This window comes from Chenopodium album, chromosome 22, assembly GCF_948465745.1.
Source record: "Chenopodium album chromosome 22, dcCheAlbu1.1, whole genome shotgun sequence".
NCBI lineage: Eukaryota > Viridiplantae > Streptophyta > Magnoliopsida > Caryophyllales > Amaranthaceae > Chenopodium > Chenopodium album.
This window is the reverse complement of record NC_137855.1, coordinates 444,027-463,788: the sequence shown is the minus strand read 5'-3', so window position 1 is coordinate 463,788 and position 19,762 is coordinate 444,027. Positions and strand designations below refer to the sequence as shown.

The window sequence follows — 19,762 nt, the reverse complement described above, 5'->3', positions numbered from 1 at the left end:
ATAATGCTACTAATTAATTAATACATGGCTTTGTCATGGCTTTACTTAGATTGTAGAAATTCTACCTTTAAAATTATGCCGATCCATGAAGATACTTTCAGGCCGGTGTTAAATTCAATGGTATAGATTCTTTCATGCACAGTAATTATTTAATTATGGCCAATGATCACTTGCCACGTACAACCGACCATGGACCAAATTATGGGAAAAAGAGATCTAAAATTATGCTAATTTTACAATACAATAATATTCATTATTGGTAGGAGCATTATCTGGAAATGCTGGTCCATCTTCAAACTTTAGTTTTTCATCACTTTATCTATTTGTATATTGTAAATAAAGCATATTTGGAAGGGGGAAAAAAAAAGAAGAGGGAATATAGTACAGTCTTATTATGCGCACAAAATGTGCTTGACCAAATATCTATGTGCAATTATTCATTTTTATAATAATCGCTCAATGGAACCTCGTTTGTTTTGATGAATTGATACTATTCCATAAACCTGTGTGCATGAACTCATTTATACATGATCCTTGTTAATGAAGCTTCCGACCTCAAACATGTGGCTTTTAGTTCTCTATAAGTCCATGTATAACGTAGAGTTACACAAGGGTGATATTTGATGTTGTACGTTTTGAAATTCATTTAACCTTAACAGTGCAAAGAACATGGACATGCGTCTAATCCATTAAATAAAGCATAATAAGTTCTATCTACGATGTGCATATGAAGCATGGACTTTCTCCTCCTGAGAAAGTTTTTTTTTTCTTCTTATATTAAAAAAAAACAAAAAATAATCAAGATTTGGCTTCGCTTAGTTAGCCCCAAAGATAGACTAGGAGAGTTGCATGCTCAAATGTGATTGTGAATTATGCAACACTAGTCAATATCATCTCAATAAAGCTTGGCATCATCGCCTATATCTATTGTAATAAGGAGTATGGGCTTTTTTGTGCAATCCAAAGGGCTTTGAAGTTTTGGACTGGTATTCAATTTTCCATAAGATTAGGCCCTTTCTTGAAAAAGTATGGTCAACAATTTTAACTCTTTTAAGCCACCTTTGGGGAAGGAAGGTTGAACTTTGATAATCCAAAATTTAGGTTTTTTTTTTTAGCAAGTTTTTACATGTATATTGCGGAGTAATTATTGACCAGTGTGATGCCCCACGTTGTTGGCTCGTTGTTTGTAGTTTATTGGAGTAAACCCCACAAACACCTAATTAGTTTAGATCTTATCTTCACTCTTAGCCAAATACATATATTGTTCCACTTACATTCAGAGAATGATGAATGACTTTCTTGACTTTTTTTTTTTAAAAAAAAAAACAGTTTTATTCAATTAAATTGACATCTATCAAAAGAATTTATTCACATGCCGAGTGTAACCTAAGATTTAATATAGTAATGATGCAAACGAGATTTAATCATAGATCCTAATTACCACAAGAATGAAGCACTAAGATTACATAGATAGTTTGATCTAAAAATATAGTGAAGAAGATACATAGGTTAATATAATCTTATTGAATACAAGCATAAAACACTTGACTAATTTAAATATTTAATCATCATACATATTACATAGAAGATACAATAATTAAACTTAATAAGATTAAAACATAAATAATTAAACACTGATTGATAGAAAATGAATATGAATGAATCTAATTAAGAAGGATGAACTTTATGAGAAGAAATCCCTTTCCAAGCAGATTTCATAGAATTAGTAGCAGAATTAAGAGCACCTTCAATATATTTCTTAGAAGCAACATAAGCAGCAGTTTCCATAGTTTTACCCATTCTTCTAGAAGCTTCACCTAAATTCAACAAGCTATAATATTCAGCCATGGCTTCAGTCTCCATTTCTTGTTCAAACCTTCTAACCTCTTCCATTGCACTTTCCATTGCTGAATTTAGATCCGCCTCTGCATCTTCCATCGCTTCTTCCGCGCTTTCTTCTTCTTTGTTACACTCTAACTCCATTGCTGCCCATGATTTGTACGCCTCGATTTCGAACAATTTCATTAAATCTTCTATGTTTGAAGGATCAAAGCTCTTATCTTGGAGTGCTTGGTTTGATAAGAAGCTAAATTGAGCTATCAAATCTTCCATTTTAATTTTTGTTTTTGGGGTTTATTAGATATGTTTTTGATTCAGAATTAATGTAAGTACTCTGTTTTTTTATTAACTCTGCTTTTGAAGTGGGTGGTGAAGAGTTATGAAGTGAGGATGTTTGGATAGATGTTGATATTGTTGTTGGAAGACATCATGATATCAGCAAGTGGCTAAAGAAATTCCTCCATTTTCTTTTTTCTTCTTTGTATAACAGTAAAGTTGTACTGGTAACTTTTGACTTCTTTTGCTTGCTTACTAGGAGTTCATTATTATTGATTTATTTCTACTAGTGGTTATTCTTATTTCTTTACAAATTTTATTAATAAGAGATCCTTACAAATTCATTAACTCTATTATAAGTATTATCTCCGTTTCATATTATTTGCAACGATTAAACATTTTTTCTCTCTACTTTATGTCAAATCGTTGTAACTAATATAAAGCGGAGGTAATATATACTTTCAGTTTAAAGGAATACTTGAGAAAATCCAAGTTTATTTGGCTGATAAACAAAAAATTGTACTCCACAACTATTGATTACATATGACTATGTAAGCTCCACAATTATTGATTTTATAACAAAAATGCCATGCTAAATGATATATTTAATTGATTTAGTTAAAAATTTGTCATTTGATAAATGTTTTTTTTTTCTAATTTATTTATTTATTTATTTATACTAGATAAACGGGAGCTTGCTAATTATGGCTTGCAATCTAATTGCATGGATAACTTAGGAAAACAAAGCTAAGGTGATATACTAGTATGTCATTAGTTGAATCTTTTTTTTTTTTTTTTTTTTTTTTTGAAGGAATGGTCATTAGTTGAATCTTAAAAGAGACATAATAAGTTTAAATATTAGTAAATGGACTAATGGTACACATGTACAATCAACAAAACTTGAAGTCAAGCATATAAACCATGCCGGATGGGCCTGATAGCCCAAACTCTTATCAAAGTATGAGATCAAAAAGTATGAGATCAATAAATAAACATGTAAACCCATGAATGACAAACCCAATACCAGGCCATGTTTAAGATTTTTTTTTCTTTTGAAATGGTGACTAAATAATTAAGTTATGTGACATCAAGTAATTGTTTCCCATATTTGGTGCAAGTTTTTATTCATCTTTGAAAATTGTGATTTTACCAAACCTCAGTATTGTGATCCTACCCACCCACTAGGGCCACTACTTGAATAGTCCTAGAAAGGATGGCTTTGCCCATGCTATAATTGTCAAACACATACTTACACTTTAATTTCAATTTCTATGCACATCTGTTAATGGTTACTACACTAATTAATGTGATTATTTAATTATTACATGCCATAGAATATTTTGGAAAAAAAGCTCTTTTTTTCAACAAGTTATCGTGTATGGAATGTGGCCAAATGTTGAAATGTAAATACAATGATAGCAAAGTATACTTATTTAGGTGTTTGGACTTGACTTCAAGAGAAGTTTAATTTCCACTTATAAAATCAATAATAATAATAATAAAAAAAAGCCGACCTCCTTAAAACTCAATAGCAGTCTAGACATAATTTTATTCATTTTCGACGATGAATGGTTAGTTGATTATTGGTCAGTTCATTTGGCTTGATAGCTAAGGTTAAGCTAGGCTTATACAAAGTGATATTAGCTAGATATGCATCGTAAAACAATGTTTAGCACATTGATAAGTATAACACTTGTATGTAATACTCATTCCATTATCAACCTACACAATGTCATATTACTTAATTTTAATGAAAAAATGTACCTTAAATAAATTCATGGTGCACCAAAATATTCATAGTGACCAGTTACAAATACATTTGGCAAACCTAACGGTATTATCAAGCAAAATTACAAGGACTCATGATGATTGTTCTCTGTTGTACCTCTATATATATGTAGACAAAATATTTGAGCTTGCTGAATCATAAAGTATTATTCAAACAAAAATGTGTTAAAATATCACAAACACCACGATTAGATTAAGCATGTCTTAACTTTTTGGATGCCTTGGATGCTTCTTGTTAAAGCTTCATTCAAATCATGCATCAATATGTATGTGGACCATATCATGACTATGATTATTCAAGTACTAAGAAAGCTGAATCTTTTCCTATTGGTGCTTATTATTTGAGGCTTTTTAGGTGAAATCGCAAAAGTATGTAGCCAACACGCACAAAATTTTAACTTGTTAAATTGAAACACACTAAATGAAATTCATACAACGTACATTAAGTTTTAGATTACACAACTTAATGAGAACCAACAAAATACCTCAAATGATAGTTAAACTCAATTTCGATACAATAAAGACCTTGAAAACTTACGAATCAATTCCTAAAAATAGGTAAATTGATACACTCTTACAAATTACCAATAACTTTTACCAAAGTATGCTACGTTATATCGGTATATGAGAGTGGATCGTACATATTAACCACTTTCAAATATCAATATTTGATTTTCTAACTCACTAAAAATGTTTGTTTTTCTAGTAAGTATAGTAGTAGTACAAAATTAATAATGCATAACATAGCAATCATATTGGACGGTAGCATCACCATTCTTAGGATTAAAAGTATAAGTCCTAGCTTGAACATAACCTCTAGCAAACCTAAACAATCCACTCCCACCAATAACAGGCATTTCTCTAACCTTATTAAACACCATATTCCTCCCTAACACTGTGATGGTGCTACCATTATACTTCCCTTCCACAAAACCAAAGTTCATGGCCATGAGAAGCCCTATGTCCGTTTGGCAAGCCGAGGCGTAGAACCCTTGGGCTCGTCCTACAAGCTTTGACTCTATATTTGGACCTTCCGTTAACGGGTTATCAATCATGTTCATCAAACCAAACGAGGTAGTGGACTTCCTTGGCGGGTTCACCACCTTGACTGATGTTGGCCTTGGCCCTCCAACGACGTCGTGCCAATAGAATTTGAAATGGCTTAGCTTTTCTTTCTTGAAGTTTAGACCAAGGACTTGGGCTTCTTCATCTTCTATGGTTCTATCAAAGGTGGCATTGGTTGGAGATGGGAGGGAAAGGGAGTAGAAGAAGATTAAGAGAGAAAAAATGGTTATTTGGAGAAAACTTTGCATTGTGGAAAACATAATGTGGTGTGGTGTGGTGGGGTGGGGGACTATGATTGTTTTCCTAATAGAATGTGCTTAGTGTTTTCATCTCAACCATATACTTGTATATATAGTGGAGTTGAGGTGACCAAGTCAAAAAAAATAAGTGTAGGCTATTTTAATTAAGTTCATAGGAATTAATTTATTGTAATTTATCAAGCGGAGTGATAGCTAATCTTAATTATTATTTGATAAAAAGACACGAGTCACGTGACTTGGTCGTCCATACACATTATTAGTGATATAAACATATATTCAAAGGCCTACTAAACAAGTGAGATGTTTGAATTAAAAAGATGTTTACTAATTAAACGGGCCTGACCCAATTTGATGGTAGGAATATATAGCTTCTTATTTTTATTTTTATTTTTTTTATTTTTTTGACGGAAAGGAATTTATAGCTTCTAATTGAACATGAAACAAATAACTAAGAGTTTGTTTGGCATCAATTTTGGTTTTTAGTTTTCTGTTTTTTTGAAAACTAAAAATAAAAAACAGGAAACAAGAAAAAGGTGTTTCCATTTTTCTGTTGTCAGTTTTCAAAATTATCATGATTTTAATAAGTCTAAATAATTTTTGATTCATTATGTGACATATATAATATACTTTTAAAAACCAAAAAACCAAAAAACAGAAAACCACAGCGATGCCAAACGAACCCTAAATTTAATTTTGATATAACCTTAGTTGATTTTTCTTGATTCATTTGCAATCAAAATGACCATTTTGCCTACCGATTGATATATAACTTTCTTTTACTAAAAATATAAATATTTAAATGCATGCAAGTATGCAACAGTGTAGATTGTTGATATAGATATTGTGGGAAATCTTGCCGCAACAAATCAACAATGTTGTTAGTAAAAGATCGAATGTACACTATAGAGTCAAATTTTAACATTGATGTTAAAAGTGGCAATGTGAAATAAAGTCTAAAGTAAGCATATGAAAGACAAAGAGGGAGAGGAAAGGCGTGACAATTGACAACACGACAAGATGACTTATTTAGAAGGTGTAACAACCTCTCATCCCTAATTTTCTCTTTTCCAACCCAATAATTTCCCACCATTATCCACCCTCATCATTTTTCACCATGACAGAAAAACAATCCAATTCCAACACAAGGAAGAAAAGGAGAAATCACAAAAATAATAACATTATTTTTCAACACTACAATGTCTTCCTTGTTTTGCTCTAATAATAATTCCATACATTAATTGTTAGAACACAAATTTTTATCCCCTATTTCTACCGCTCCTCATTTTTTCGATGGAGGAGCGGGTCCCACTTGACCACGACCACGACCATGACCTCGACCACGACCACAATCGAAGTTCCACCAACAACGAGGATCAAGATGAGGAATTTGACGATTTTTACAATATCTATCACGAGAAAAATGTAACGGAAAATGAAGACGAGGAAATGCAAATTGTCCCTTCAACAAAAAATGAAAACTCCAACCCACAACCTCATTCAACGTACATAATCCAAGTCCCTAAGGATCAAATATACCGGGTTCCGCCACCGGAGAATGCCGGGATTGTGGAAAAGTACCGGAACCCGGTGCAAAATAACCAAAGTGGGCGTCGCCGGCGGTGTGCATATTGGTGCTTGTCTATATTCCTTGTGGTTGCCTTCATTGTTAGTGTGATGGTTTGTGTGCATCATTTTACGTTGAGTCCTAAGAATCCTGATTTCTCTATTAAGCGTGTTGTCATTAAGAACCCTCCTCCTTCTAAGAAGAATGCTTCTCCTAAGTTACAGGTAATTATACCCTACAACTTTTGTTTTTTTACGTTATTTTAATTATTATTTTCCTTTAATTTGTGTCAATTGCATATCCTTCATGAATTTTAGTTTGAAGATAATAATGTTGAATTTGATGGTTATTATTTCTAATTAATTTCAATAGAGGCTAAAAATAGTTGACTTTTCTTGATCTTTGAAGTCAATCTTTGATGATTTTGATTCCGATAATTAATCAATATTTTTAGCGAGCTATATATATTGAATGAAATTAAAAGTTTTTAAATTATAAAATATACTGATATTAAGGAAATTCAATATGAAATCAAATGACTCTATATTTTAATTGTAGAAGTGAAACAATCAAGGTACCACATACTCCTTTCATAGTTTTATTTTATTCCATAAAAATGTTACTTCATATTTTACATGGCATCAAATGCACATCTTTTACCACTTAATATAAATAGTACAGTTAATTTCATATATTATTATAAATATCTCGAAAAAAAAGCATTATATAATTTCAGCAAGAAGATATAAGATAACATAGATAATGTAAAAAGTATGTAATTTCCATCAATATTTAGTGGACCTTAAACAAATGCTTATATGGACTTTAGACAAATGATTTGATGCTAGCTTAGCCTATTGCCCTATTGTATGTATGTACGTACTCAATTCTAACAAATTGATAACTCGTCTATATTTAAGTTTGTTAGTGCGTACTAATGTTGATTGTAATAGGTATCATTGGAGACAACGAACCCAAATAGTGTGAATGATATCGGGTATGGACTAGGAAACGCCACACTTGTGTACAACGGGAAGGCGATAGGGCACGGCTCGTATCCTGCGCTAGTAAATGAAGGATCCGGCAAATCTGATGCAGTAGATGTGGTTCTTGCTGTTTCGTCCAAAGGAGGTTTGCCTAAGGAATTAGTGTCTCAGTCTCATAACAACAAAAATCGTAAAAAACCACTGGTTTTGAACCTATTATTGAACATCCCTCTTAAGTTAAAGACTTGGTTATTTACCAAGAAAGTTGATGTTAAGGTTGGTTGCAAGTTTGAGGTCAGTTCCGTTGGAGAAAATATCAAAGTTTTATCACAAAAATGTGATATCCAAAAATAACTATGCCTGATAAAACTACTACCACCTTGTAAACACAATAACGGGAAGAAGATCGATTATGGTGTTCAATTTTCAAACAAGAGTAACTCTCATAAACGAAATTGACTTCTCTGAGTCGCCGTGGTCAATTTTTTAAACAAACACTTATTAGCATTTGGGTTAATTTTTTCCCATTCATTTGTGCGATATGTTTAATTTCTCGTTGGTTGTATTGTAAAAAATTGATGTTACATTAAGTAAATTAGTTTGAATCTCTTTCGATGCACGAAATTTAAATTTTAAAAATTGAGTAACTTTAGTCAAATTATATACGAGTAAATATTATGTATATATGTTAGTCTTGTTTGTACTTATACAATGTTAACATATTTATAATTTTTATTTAGTTTCCTTTCTCTTCACCTTAATTTTGCTGAACTAAAATTAATTTTACTGAACTGAAATTATTTTTGCTGAACTTAAATTATTTTTACTGAACTTAAATTAATTTTACTGAACTGAAATTATTTTTGCTAAACTGAAATTATTTTTACTGATTTTATATTATAATTCTTCCTTAAGAAAACTGAATTTTACTGAACTGAACTTATTTTTACTGAACTGAAATTATTTTTACGGAACTGAAATTAATTTTACTGAACTGAACTTATTTTTACTGAATTGAAATTATTTTTACTTAATATTATTTTTTTAAGGTGAACAGAACAGGGCCTTATTGATAATTAGAGGTGGCGTATGTGATATAAAATAAGAATTGATAAATGTGAAATATAAGCCTAGCAAGTAATTCTTTCATACGAAGTATTTCATTTGGGAACATAGCTAGCTAATTAGCTATTGTTGTTATTTCCTGGCAAGAGGATGCAACAAAAAAGAATTCAGAATTCTCCTACGAAATAATATGAAATTTCTAATTTGAATACCTCTACTTCAGTTAACATGCTAGATAATCACTGACGTAAGAATTATATCTAGAGCTGTCAAAAGTTGACCCGACCCGAAATACCGACCCTAACCCTAACCCGTCTGAACCCGAAAAAAATGGTGACCCGAACCCGACCTAACCCGACCTGAAACCAACCCTAGACCCGAGTTGACCCGAGTATTTGAGACCCGAACCCGACCATGAACCGACCTAAAGAGGACCCGACCCGAATGTGACCCGTAATTTATTGACCTGAACCGAACCCGACTCGAACCCGAGAATGACCCAAACCCGATTTAACCCGTCAAAACCCGAATTCAACCCGACCTGTTACTAACCCGACCCGAGTTCAACCCGACCCGTTCCTAACCCGACTCGAATTTAAACCCGACCTATTACAAACCCGACCCGAAATCAACCCGACTTGTTATTGACCCGACCCAAATTCAACCCGACTTGTTATTGACCCGACCCGAATTTAAACTCGACCTATTACTACCCCGAATTTTAGGATTTAGGAATTTTTAGGATAAAAAGAGTACTCCGTATTGACTATTGAGTTTCAGGCTTTTTTTCAATTTATTAACATGGATTCCAATTATAAAACAAAAGTGGTCTTTCTCATCTTACTTGACTTATCTCTTACATAATCCTCGTCGAAGAAAAACTGAACTCGACAGCAGCCAAAAAAAAAAAATTAAACAAAAAAAATAAAAAAATAAAAAAACAAAAGTGGCCTTTTTTTTTATTATTATTATTTTTTTAAGGGAATTCAAATTTTATTATTCACATGTCTATTTAATATTTTTTTTTAGAAAATGTTTTAAATTACGTAATTTAATTTGGAGTTTTAAATAAATTAAAAAAATTAAAAAATGTAATTGGACCCAATATGACCCGATCTGATATCAAACTTAAACCCTATTAATCCAATATTTGATACTCGAATACGAACATGACCCGACTTGATTATTATAACTCGAGAATAAAAAGACTTGAAAAGGACCAATCTAATTATAACTCGAAAATTTTTGACTACCACACCCGAGACCGACTTGGAAATGACCCGACATGATTATAACCCGCAAATTATTGACTTGCCAATTTGAACTCGAGAATGACCAGCCAACTTTAAATGACCCAACTTGATTGTAACCCGCAAATTATTAACTAAATCCGACTTGAATCCAAGAATGACCCGACTTGGAAATGACCAGATTATATCCCGCAAGTTTTTGACTTGAACCGAACCCGACCCGAACCCGAGAATGACCCGACTTAATTATAACCCGCAAATTATTGACTTGAATAGAACCCGACTCAAACCCGAGAATGACCCGACTTGATTATGACCCGCAAATTATTGACTTGAACCGAACCCGACTCAACCCGATAATGACCCGACCTGATTATAACCCGAAAATAATTGACTTGAACCGAACCCGACTCGAACCCGAACACGACCCTAACTCATTTAAACCCGTAAAAACCCGAATTTAACCCGACTTGTTTTTCACCCGACCCGAATGTAACCCGACCTTTTATTGACCCGACCTAAACCCGACCCGAGCCCGAAAAGATGTATAACCCGACGTGACCCGACTCAAGCATGACCCAACCCGAACCCGACCCACATAGGTCCTGACATTAACCCATATTGACCCGACCCTAGATGACTCGACCCTCACAAACCTGACTCAAACCCGACCCATTTACCCAAATTGACAGCTCTAATTATATCCAATTATCCACCCAATCTTACTTTGTTTTTTCATTTTTAATTTTTTTTTTTCTTAAAAAAAAGAAAAGAAAAGTAGTTAAGCTGTATTCTTTGCCTGCGCCCGTTGTGGAATTAAATGTCATGGTCAACGGAGAGAAATAATGTTGACGTACTCGATATGTTGGTTTCTGCTTAATTATCATAGGTATAATATGGATTATTAATTAGGAAAGTGACTTCATTGAAAGCAAATTTTAATTCTAGATAGGCACGCTGGATATACAATTCATGATCGAAGAAATATATTATATGGATTAATATATAAATTTTGCTTTCATATTATTCACTCACCTATTTATCTTATCTTATATACTTTGTATTCCGTAAGAGAAATATATTTAAAGAAATTATAATATATATGTATATATATTTTTAAAAAAAGCAACTATTTAGAGAAAATGCCGCCGAGGGTTGTTATATGTTAACCACTAATCTACTTATTTGACTCTTTATTTATTTATATTTTTGTAAAAGAAAAATTATTTTTTCCAATGCATTTATTCAGCAAACATTTACCCTCTATACAAAGCATGGTGATTTTTATTTGTAATTTGATGGAAACAACTAAAAAGATCTCACACACATGTTTGTTCCTTATACGTAGATTAATGGTTCAATTCGTAGTTAAGGTCTAAGTTATATAAATCAACTTTGTCCTTAAAACGACAATTTTTATTTTATAACTTTAACTAATTTGATAGAAATGAAATATGACAGACAAAAAAAAAAAAAAAAAAAAAAAGGTATGAAATACGTGTAATATGATAGATTTCTTAATTAGAGAGTAGTGTAACATGGAAGCACTCAATATCTTCTAGAAAATCTTCATATTAGTTGCTTTATAAAAACAAGTAAAACATGCATGATAGAGTTCCGCCGTTTAGTTATTACATTACTCAACAATACAATTTCTTTCTTATATTAGATATCCACTTCATCTACTAGAATTTTTCAAAAAATAACAAGATCATTTTCACAAAAGATTAAAGAATCAAAGGTGTAACCAAATTAGCTTGACACATCACACAAAACTTTTTCTATGAATTTGAACTCAATCTAATTTGAAAGTTGGCCTTGACATTTAATACAAGTCTATATATATTAGTCTACAATCTGTTGAAACTATGCAAAATGTCATTTTATAAACAAAGTGAAAACATTAAAGAGTTTTACTTTTATAATTATGTTTGGTTGGTATGATTTTCTAGAAATAAATATGTATAGGGTCATTAGTCAACTCTTTCTAAATTAGCTAGCTAATTAATTTCAGCTTTAACCCCAAGCCACCTCTACCTTCACAAGTCACATGACATATGCACATAGCTTATAGCTAGAACACTTTCTTATACCTTAAAACTTCAAATAAAAAAGTCCATTCAAATTTTCAACTCTAGCTTTTTTTTAATTTTTTTCATTTTTGTAGAACTCTCTAGAGTTAGACTTCTTTGAATTTTATTTTTACATCTTAAACACTCCCTCTCTTTTTATACCCCCTTATTCCTTACGCTCCTCTAAACACAACATACACATACAATATTATTACACCATAAATTAGCTTCTTCCTCTTTTACATCATATCCCAAGCTCTCAACTTAAGCCAACATCACCTCAAATGGGCACTCTAATCGGGCACGTCTTACCGGGTTTCGGGTTCTTCGCCATTGGCTTATGGCATCTCTTTAACAACCTTAGGCTACTAGCTCTAAAAGGACCTTATAAATACAAGTCCCTTCCATGGTTCCCTTCCAACTTTCGTCATGTTCGACACCTCGAACTCTACTTGATCATGATAGGGTGCTTCTCTTCCGTTGCTATGGAACTCTTCATCGGCCCTGACCGCCATCAACCCTTCGACACTGACGGGACTATCCCTTCGAACCACCTTCACAACTTCGAGCACTCCTCTATTTCACTCACTTTCTTTGTCTACGCTTTTTTTGCCCTCGCCCTAGACAAGTGGGGCGGCCCTAGTCTTCCTGCCCAATACGACGTCCTTCAGTTCCTAGCCGCCCTCGCATTTGGGCAACAGCTCCTCCTCTTCCACCTCCACTCCGCTGATCACATGGGCGTCGAAGGCCAGTACCATTGGCTCCTTCAGTTAGTCATCTTCATTTCTATGTCCACCACTATCCTTGGCATCGCGTACCAAGGTAACACCAATACACGTGATATAATTATATATTTTACTCCCTCCGTCTCTATTTATACATTCTTACTACTATGCTTTAAATTGTTAGTATGTGTCACGTATGTATGTAATTATGTATGTATTACCTTTGATGGATTTTTACTGAACTAAATTTATTTTTATGAGCAGGAAGTTTTGTGATTGCGTTCACAAGGTCCCTTAGCATACTCTACCAAGGAGTGTGGCTAATGGTGATGGGGTTCGCTTTGTGGACCCCGAGCTTGATTTCAAAAGGGTGTTTCATGCATATAGAAGAAGGCCATCAAGTGGTAAGGTGTGATGGAAAGGAGTCCCTTCATCGAGCTAAGGCGCTCGTTAACATTCAGTTTAGTTGGTTCTTGATTTTGTTGGCTATCTTTGCGGCGTCGTTTTATGTGTTTATGATGAAGATTTATGGGGATAATATGGAGTATAGTCCTATGGCTTTGTCCGATCAAGAGGAAGAAGATGTTGAAGCGCAGAAGATTGGTGGAAGTTTCCCTGAAACGCATAGTTTTGTGAGTGGGACAGGGAATAGTAATAATAAGGCTATTGATCATATGGAAAGGTAGATGGGTAACATCTCTACCGGTTCGGATTTAGCTGTCACATTGCTCAATCTAGTATGTACAAAAGAAATAATGGAATTCTTTTGTGAGTAAATAGTGTTTAGGAAGGTTACTAGTGGTGGTGAATATTATTGTGTATAATTTTCGATTTTCTTCATTATTTTCTTTAAGTTTACACTTGAATTACCTTAAGTTGGATCCCAAAATGTGATTAGTGATGATACTTTTTGGATGTTAGCTTGATATAATCGAAGATTATTGATAGGCTAATTGGCTAAACATAAAAGGAAGTTTCGTAAAGTTTGCTGAGGGAAGAAATCAAGAATTACGAGGACGTTTTGTCATCTATTTTTTGGTATCATTTTCTTGGCTTGTAGCTTTCAAGGGTTAGGTTGTACTTTTTTTATTTTTATTATTTTTCTTTATTTTGGGATACAGTTTAAACCAAATTAGGGGTCCATATTATATGCATCGTGTGTTACTCGTACTTTGTTCTCGAGGCACAAAAAGAATTGTGAGTATATATGTATCTTGTGCATTTTCTTTTACATCAGTTCTGTGTTAAATTAATTGAGTGGTGTAAATCTTTCGTGATTGTTTTTAATCAATGGTGACATTTTAATATATTTTGCTATGAAATTTAATTTGACATACAAATTCCAAAGGTGTGACATTTTATGGATATCAAAATCTAAAAGGTCACTGGGATCGGTAATGTTTCACCATATTCATTTTGACATTCAATATTAGTCACTTAACACGTCAATTCTCTTAACAATTAGAGCTAATCAACATATTAAAGCTTGAATCATATTATCCTTAAGTAGTATGCATATAGATAACCTCTTTGACTTAGCTAGGCTCATAACATATAGATAATTTGCTCAAGTTGCTTTGGAATTCTTTCTGATTATATAAAATTGTGATATAAGCTTCTATATATGACGTATACATATACATACACATCAAAAGCTTATAATGTTGAGCAAAACTAATTGATTATTACTTAACATTTGTCCAAATTCTAATCACTTGAAGGAAACTGATAATTTTCGGTAAAGAAGTGAAGTATATGTTCTCGGTATAACTCCGACCGAGCAATGATATGATGTACTTAAACAGAAAGTCATAATTACTTGTATAATTAAATGTTACTACTTGCATATTTCTTTTAATTTTACAAAAATGTCACTTGCACATTTCTTTTAAAAAAAATGTTACTTGCACATTTCTTTTTATTACTTGCACAACAGCACAAGTTTTAGTGACATGAATAGGCCCAATACTGACAAACTAATGATGGATGATGAAAAATTGTTCTCAACAATAATTTTTGTTCAAACATCTTAGAATAAATTACATGTTTGACTTTTAATAAATCTTTTTGTAATTAAATTAACTAAACCATGTAGTGCTTAGCTTATTATGGGTTATTAGAGCATGCATCTCGATTAGAAATTCTTCGTCCTTAGTCAAAAAATTTATACGGTTTAAGGCCCTAAAGCTAATTCTTAATTAGAGAACTAGCTTGGATATTAAATGAAATATAACGTACGAGCAGGGGCGGACCTATTAAGGGTCCTAGGTGGCACCGCCCCCCCCCCCCCCCCCCCAAATTTTTTTTTAAATTTTTTTTATTAAGATAAAGGTGTAAATTTATAGGTTAAATACAATTTTAATGTGATAAATATCATTAACTTAGCTTTGTCATAGTGGTAAATTGGTAATGCATTGAATGTATGCTACTTTACTTTGATCTAGATTAGGCGAATTAAACATAGTCATAATTGTATATAAGAAGTATATATATAATCTCAACTAAATAAGAATCTCCTTGTTAACCTTGTATGTGATCTGGAATCAATTAGTCAAATCATGACTACTAATAAATTAATATAAGTACTTCATACATATACAGGAAATAAAATAAAGTTTAATTCATGATATAATTTGCTTCTTATCCAATGGGATTCTATAGTTTTGACCAAAGAAATAAGCAATATAAATACGCTCGAATAGTCACCTGAATATTCTCTAACGTCAAATGTTATCTGTATATGTATTTGAATATTCCAGTGACTTAGAATAAGGGTATACGTAAACCAAACTGTGTATGTGATTCAAAGATTTGACTAAATGGCAGCAGGCTTATTGTCATAATTAATTACTTTTTGAATTTCTTAACCAAAAAAACCTGTTATTGAAGAAAATTGTTTAATACATGAGCATATGTAGAGTAAATAAAGGATCCTCGATCTCATTTAAAAAAGGGGTCTTATATTCCAAGCAAAGAAATACCATATTTAGAATAAAAGGTTTCTTTTATCAAGAAACATCTTATTTATAAAAAGGGGTCTCTTATAACCCAATCAAAGTAACCCTTAGCTTGTTTAGAATATAAGATTTCTTTTACATAGATTACAAAAAAAAGATTTGATTTCAGTGATGCTCCTTGATCACATTTGTAGTAGTGTGCAAACATTAAAAAGTTTTACTTTTATCATTTTTTTTGGTTGGATTCACCTTTTAGGAAAAATATACTCCGATGGATGAGGTTGATGAGGCGGCTGATTAAAAAATAAAAAAGAATTCAAAGATAACTTTACATTAATTAGTTCGGAATAAAATAATTTTTTTAGGTATGTACATCTAAATATCGTGTTACATTTTTTACTTACTTGCAATGCACCATCTTGACACGTATTTTAGAAACATATTAGATTATGTAAACAAATTAAACTATTGACAAAATTTCACCATTAATAAGAAGAATGTAATGAGTTTAAACTTTATAATAGCTTAATTCATGCATTTACCTAGTCTACTTACTTTTTTAAATAGTGTGTCGAAAAGGTGTGATAAAGGTTTTAAAAAAATAGAGAGGAAATGTTATATTGTCCACGGCTAACCATTAATTTTCTAGTTAGATCAATTAGCAATTCTGTCTTATATCATGCGAAAGCATAGTTGTTTAAATCTTACATTTGCAAATGATAACTATTAATGTAATTATTACTCAACGTCTATACCAATCCTTGTCCTACTCCTAGACAATGCTCAACCGCATCATTTAAAGAAAAATAGTTAAACTCTATAAGAATTTTTTTTACAAAAATAAAATAAAATTAACATCATGTGTTATGTATTTCATTTAGTTTAAGCTGACATCACTATTAATAATGCAATACGGAGTAATATTTTTTTTATGTAAAAAATGGGAGCTACATAACACTAGTTGTATCCTGTATGATGTAGTGATTTACCACCCTGGAATCGTCATTAGTGTTGGTAATTACATTATGTCAAAAATGGGGTTTATTACAATAATTACTCCGTAGTACATTGCTGCCTTAATAATGTTGTAATATTCATACTTCATGTCAAATGACCTTCATTGTGGATTAATGATGAGGTATTATGATTGGATAATTAATTAAAAGTCATTTTTTGTTATTTTTGAAATCTTTATTACTACTACAATTATAATGCTCCATCATTGATACAATTGTACTCTATTATTCAAAATACTACTACACAAATTTTCATAATTAAACTTTCCCTCCCTTTATATATATTTCCTTGACGTTCCTCTCAACTCAAACACATAAAATATTACACTACACTACACCATAACTTAGCTTATTTCTTTCGTTCTTCCCTAGCTTCATTCCTCTCAATTCAAGCCAATACCACCTCAAATGGGAACTCTAGTCGGGCACGTCTTACCCGGTTTCGGGTTCTTTGCCATTGGATTATGGCACCTCTTTAACCACCTTAGGTTACTAGCACTTAACAAAGAACCTAAATACAAGTCCCTTCTATGGTTCCCTTCCAACTTTCCCCATCTTCGATACCTCGAACTCTACTTGATAATGACAGGTTGCTTCTCTTCCGTTGCTATGGAGCTCTTTATTGGCCCAAACCGCCACCAGCCCTTCGATACTGACGGGACTATCCCTTCGAACCACCTTCAAAACTTTGAGCACTCCTTCATTTCTCTCACTTTTTTTGTCTATGCGTTTTTTGCCCTCGCTCTAGACAAGTGGGGCGGCTCTAGTCTCCCTGCTCAGTACGACGTCCTTCATTTCCTCGCCGCCCTCACATTTGGCCAACAACTCCTCCTTTTCCACCTCCACTCCGCTGATCACACGGGCGTCGAAGGCCAGTACCATTGGCTCCTTCAATTAGTCATCTTCATTTCTTTGTTCTCCACTATCCTTGGCATCGCGTATCAAGGTAATACAAATATACAAGAATTTATTATATTCTCTTCGTCTCTATTTGTTCTCACTACTTTGACTTTCTTAATGAGTATATACGTACTTAATATGTTTTTATTTTGATTTTTACTGAACTAAAATTATTTTTAATTAATAGGAAGTTTTGTGATTGCGTTCACAAGGTCCCTTAGCATACTCTACCAAGGAGTATGGCAAATGGTGATGGGGATCGCTTTGTGGACACCGAGCTTGATTTCGAAAGGGTGTTTTATACATGAAGAAGAAGGCCATCAAGTGGTCAAGTGTGATGGAAAGGAGTCCCTTCATCGTGCAAAGGCGCTCGTAAACATTCAATTTAGTTGGTTTTTGATATTGTTGGCTGTCTTTGCGACGTCGTTTTATGTGTTTATGATGAAGATTTATGGGAATAATATGGAGTATAGTCCTATGGCTTTGTTCGATCAAGAGAAAGAAGATGTTGAAGCGCAGAAGATTGGTGGAAAATTTACTGAAACGCATAGTTTTATGAGTGGGATTGGGAAAAGTAATAATAAGGCTATTAATCACATGGAAAAGTAAATGGATACGCAACAACCGTACTCCTTTAGTCTGGATTTAGTTGTGATATCTAAAATTTGTACAAAAGAAATTATCGAAATTGTTTATGTTGATATTTCTTATGTAAATACATGAACACTATAGCTTACAAATTGTAAAATAATTATGTTATTACTTAGCTTGTACAAGTTATAATGACTGAGATTAGTGACACAATGACATACTAATAACGGATAATGAAATCTTTATCAACAATATTATGGAGTAATACGTTTTCTACAAATATCTTAAAATGATATGCAGTATATAGGTTTGACTATTATTATTTGAATGAACAAGTATAGTTCGAGTAAATTGAAAAAAGGCCAAAATTAGATCATTTTCATTTGTTCAAGCATTTGGTCAATCCGACTCATGACGTCAACAAATTACTAGCAACCTTTTCCTTTTTCCTTCTTCTTTTTATTTATTTACTTATTTATTTATTATCTCTAACTTTTAATTTTCTTTTAATTAAGTTGACATCTTTCTTAGTGCTTACTCTATATTACTTTGTATCGGCTAGAGGCCTTAGAGCATAATGCTATTTTTAGTACTACTTTTGGTTTACATTATGTGCAACAATTGTGTATCTTTTGTGAAATATAAAAATTCAAGGGAATTTCTCAACGGTAACCCCCAACTTTTGCTACGCACCAATGGTAACCTCCCCTTTTTTCTATTATACAAAATGACCCCAATTAACAACTTTATCTCACATATGACATTAATGAGAGTTAATTAATTAAAAAAAAACTAACTATGGTTGGCTTTGAAAAAAAAAAAAAAACTAAAAAGGAAAACCACCACTTCCACCCTCATCCCCACCAGATCTAGCCAGCACCACCACCTCCACACTCATCGGAGCCACCTCCCACCCAACCCCCTCGTCTAAAACACCAACCTCACACCCAAACCGCCGAACCCCAGGCAACAACTCCCTCGCACCCTCACCGGAGCCACTGAACCCACATACCCCCCTCATCTGAAACGCCAACCTCCCACCAAACCGCCGAACCATCGCCTCCACCCTTTCCACCGCCTAGACCCTAACCCTAACCTCACAACTTTCTCTCCATTGACCTTCGATTCTCGCCGTGGGGTTGGTTTTGGTTGAGGGGTGGTGGGTTTAGGGTTTGAGGATTATTTGATTCTGGGTGAGGATCGGAGAGATCGGTGAAGAAGAGGCGGAGAAAAAAGAGAGAGATATAGTTCGATGGTCGATTCTGGGTAATTTGATGGTAAGGGGGTGGTCGGGAATTTGAATTCGGCGATTTAGAGGGAGAGTGAGGGTCGTGGGCGGGAATATAACTTGGCGGTGGTCGAGGTAGAGCAGGCGCGCAGCGTCACCGGTAGTCAGGGAGCCTGAGCA

The 19,762-nt window shown here is 33.2% G+C and overlaps 5 protein-coding genes across 5 annotated transcripts; 3 read left to right on the top strand and 2 right to left on the bottom strand.

Moving 5' to 3' along the window:
* Window positions 1–1,505: 1,505 nt before the first annotated feature.
* On the bottom strand, window positions 1,506–2,368 carry LOC145603503 (uncharacterized). The gene has a single exon (XM_081659417.1). The coding sequence runs from the start codon at window positions 2,110–2,112 to the stop codon at window positions 1,669–1,671; it is 444 nt and encodes a 147-aa protein (XP_081515543.1). The 5' UTR covers window positions 2,113–2,368; the 3' UTR covers window positions 1,506–1,668.
* Window positions 2,369–4,437: 2,069 nt separating this feature from the next.
* Window positions 4,438–5,271, bottom strand: LOC145603495 (dirigent protein 22-like). The gene has a single exon (XM_081659410.1). It carries the CDS (start codon window positions 5,226–5,228, stop codon window positions 4,632–4,634), a length of 597 nt encoding a protein of 198 aa, XP_081515536.1. The 5' UTR covers window positions 5,229–5,271; the 3' UTR covers window positions 4,438–4,631.
* A 1,247-nt stretch (window positions 5,272–6,518) lies between these two features.
* Window positions 6,519–8,246, top strand: LOC145606170 (NDR1/HIN1-like protein 13). Its single transcript, XM_081662220.1, has 2 exons — window positions 6,519–7,016; window positions 7,746–8,246. Exons 1-2 carry the CDS (start codon window positions 6,519–6,521, stop codon window positions 8,130–8,132), a joined length of 885 nt encoding a protein of 294 aa, XP_081518346.1. The 3' UTR covers window positions 8,133–8,246.
* Window positions 8,247–12,419: 4,173 nt separating this feature from the next.
* LOC145603489 (uncharacterized) lies at window positions 12,420–14,016 on the top strand. Its single transcript, XM_081659403.1, has 2 exons — window positions 12,420–12,987; window positions 13,155–14,016. The coding sequence occupies exons 1-2, from the start codon at window positions 12,450–12,452 to the stop codon at window positions 13,574–13,576; spliced, it is 960 nt and encodes a 319-aa protein (XP_081515529.1). The 5' UTR covers window positions 12,420–12,449; the 3' UTR covers window positions 13,577–14,016.
* A 3,176-nt stretch (window positions 14,017–17,192) lies between these two features.
* LOC145603490 (uncharacterized) lies at window positions 17,193–18,554 on the top strand. The gene is made up of 2 exons (XM_081659404.1): window positions 17,193–17,809; window positions 17,951–18,554. Exons 1-2 carry the CDS (start codon window positions 17,272–17,274, stop codon window positions 18,370–18,372), a joined length of 960 nt encoding a protein of 319 aa, XP_081515530.1. The 5' UTR covers window positions 17,193–17,271; the 3' UTR covers window positions 18,373–18,554.
* The last annotated feature ends 1,208 nt before the right edge of the window (window positions 18,555–19,762 follow it).

What these genes read in the sequence shown, in the direction of transcription:
- LOC145603503 (XM_081659417.1), bottom strand. Translation starts at nt 2,112, where the DNA reads ATGGAAGATTTGATAGCTCAATTTAGCTTCTTATCAAACCAAGCACTC.
- LOC145603495 (XM_081659410.1), bottom strand. Translation starts at nt 5,228, where the DNA reads ATGTTTTCCACAATGCAAAGTTTTCTCCAAATAACCATTTTTTCTCTC.
- LOC145606170 (XM_081662220.1), top strand. Translation starts at nt 6,519, where the DNA reads ATGGAGGAGCGGGTCCCACTTGACCACGACCACGACCATGACCTCGAC. An exon ending in ATGCTTCTCCTAAGTTACAG is followed by an intron (nt 7,017 to 7,745) that starts GTAATTATACCC and finishes TGATTGTAATAG; the next exon opens with GTATCATTGGAGACAACGAA.
- LOC145603489 (XM_081659403.1), top strand. Translation starts at nt 12,450, where the DNA reads ATGGGCACTCTAATCGGGCACGTCTTACCGGGTTTCGGGTTCTTCGCC. An exon ending in CCTTGGCATCGCGTACCAAG is followed by an intron (nt 12,988 to 13,154) that starts GTAACACCAATA and finishes TTTTATGAGCAG; the next exon opens with GAAGTTTTGTGATTGCGTTC.
- LOC145603490 (XM_081659404.1), top strand. Translation starts at nt 17,272, where the DNA reads ATGGGAACTCTAGTCGGGCACGTCTTACCCGGTTTCGGGTTCTTTGCC. An exon ending in CCTTGGCATCGCGTATCAAG is followed by an intron (nt 17,810 to 17,950) that starts GTAATACAAATA and finishes TTTAATTAATAG; the next exon opens with GAAGTTTTGTGATTGCGTTC.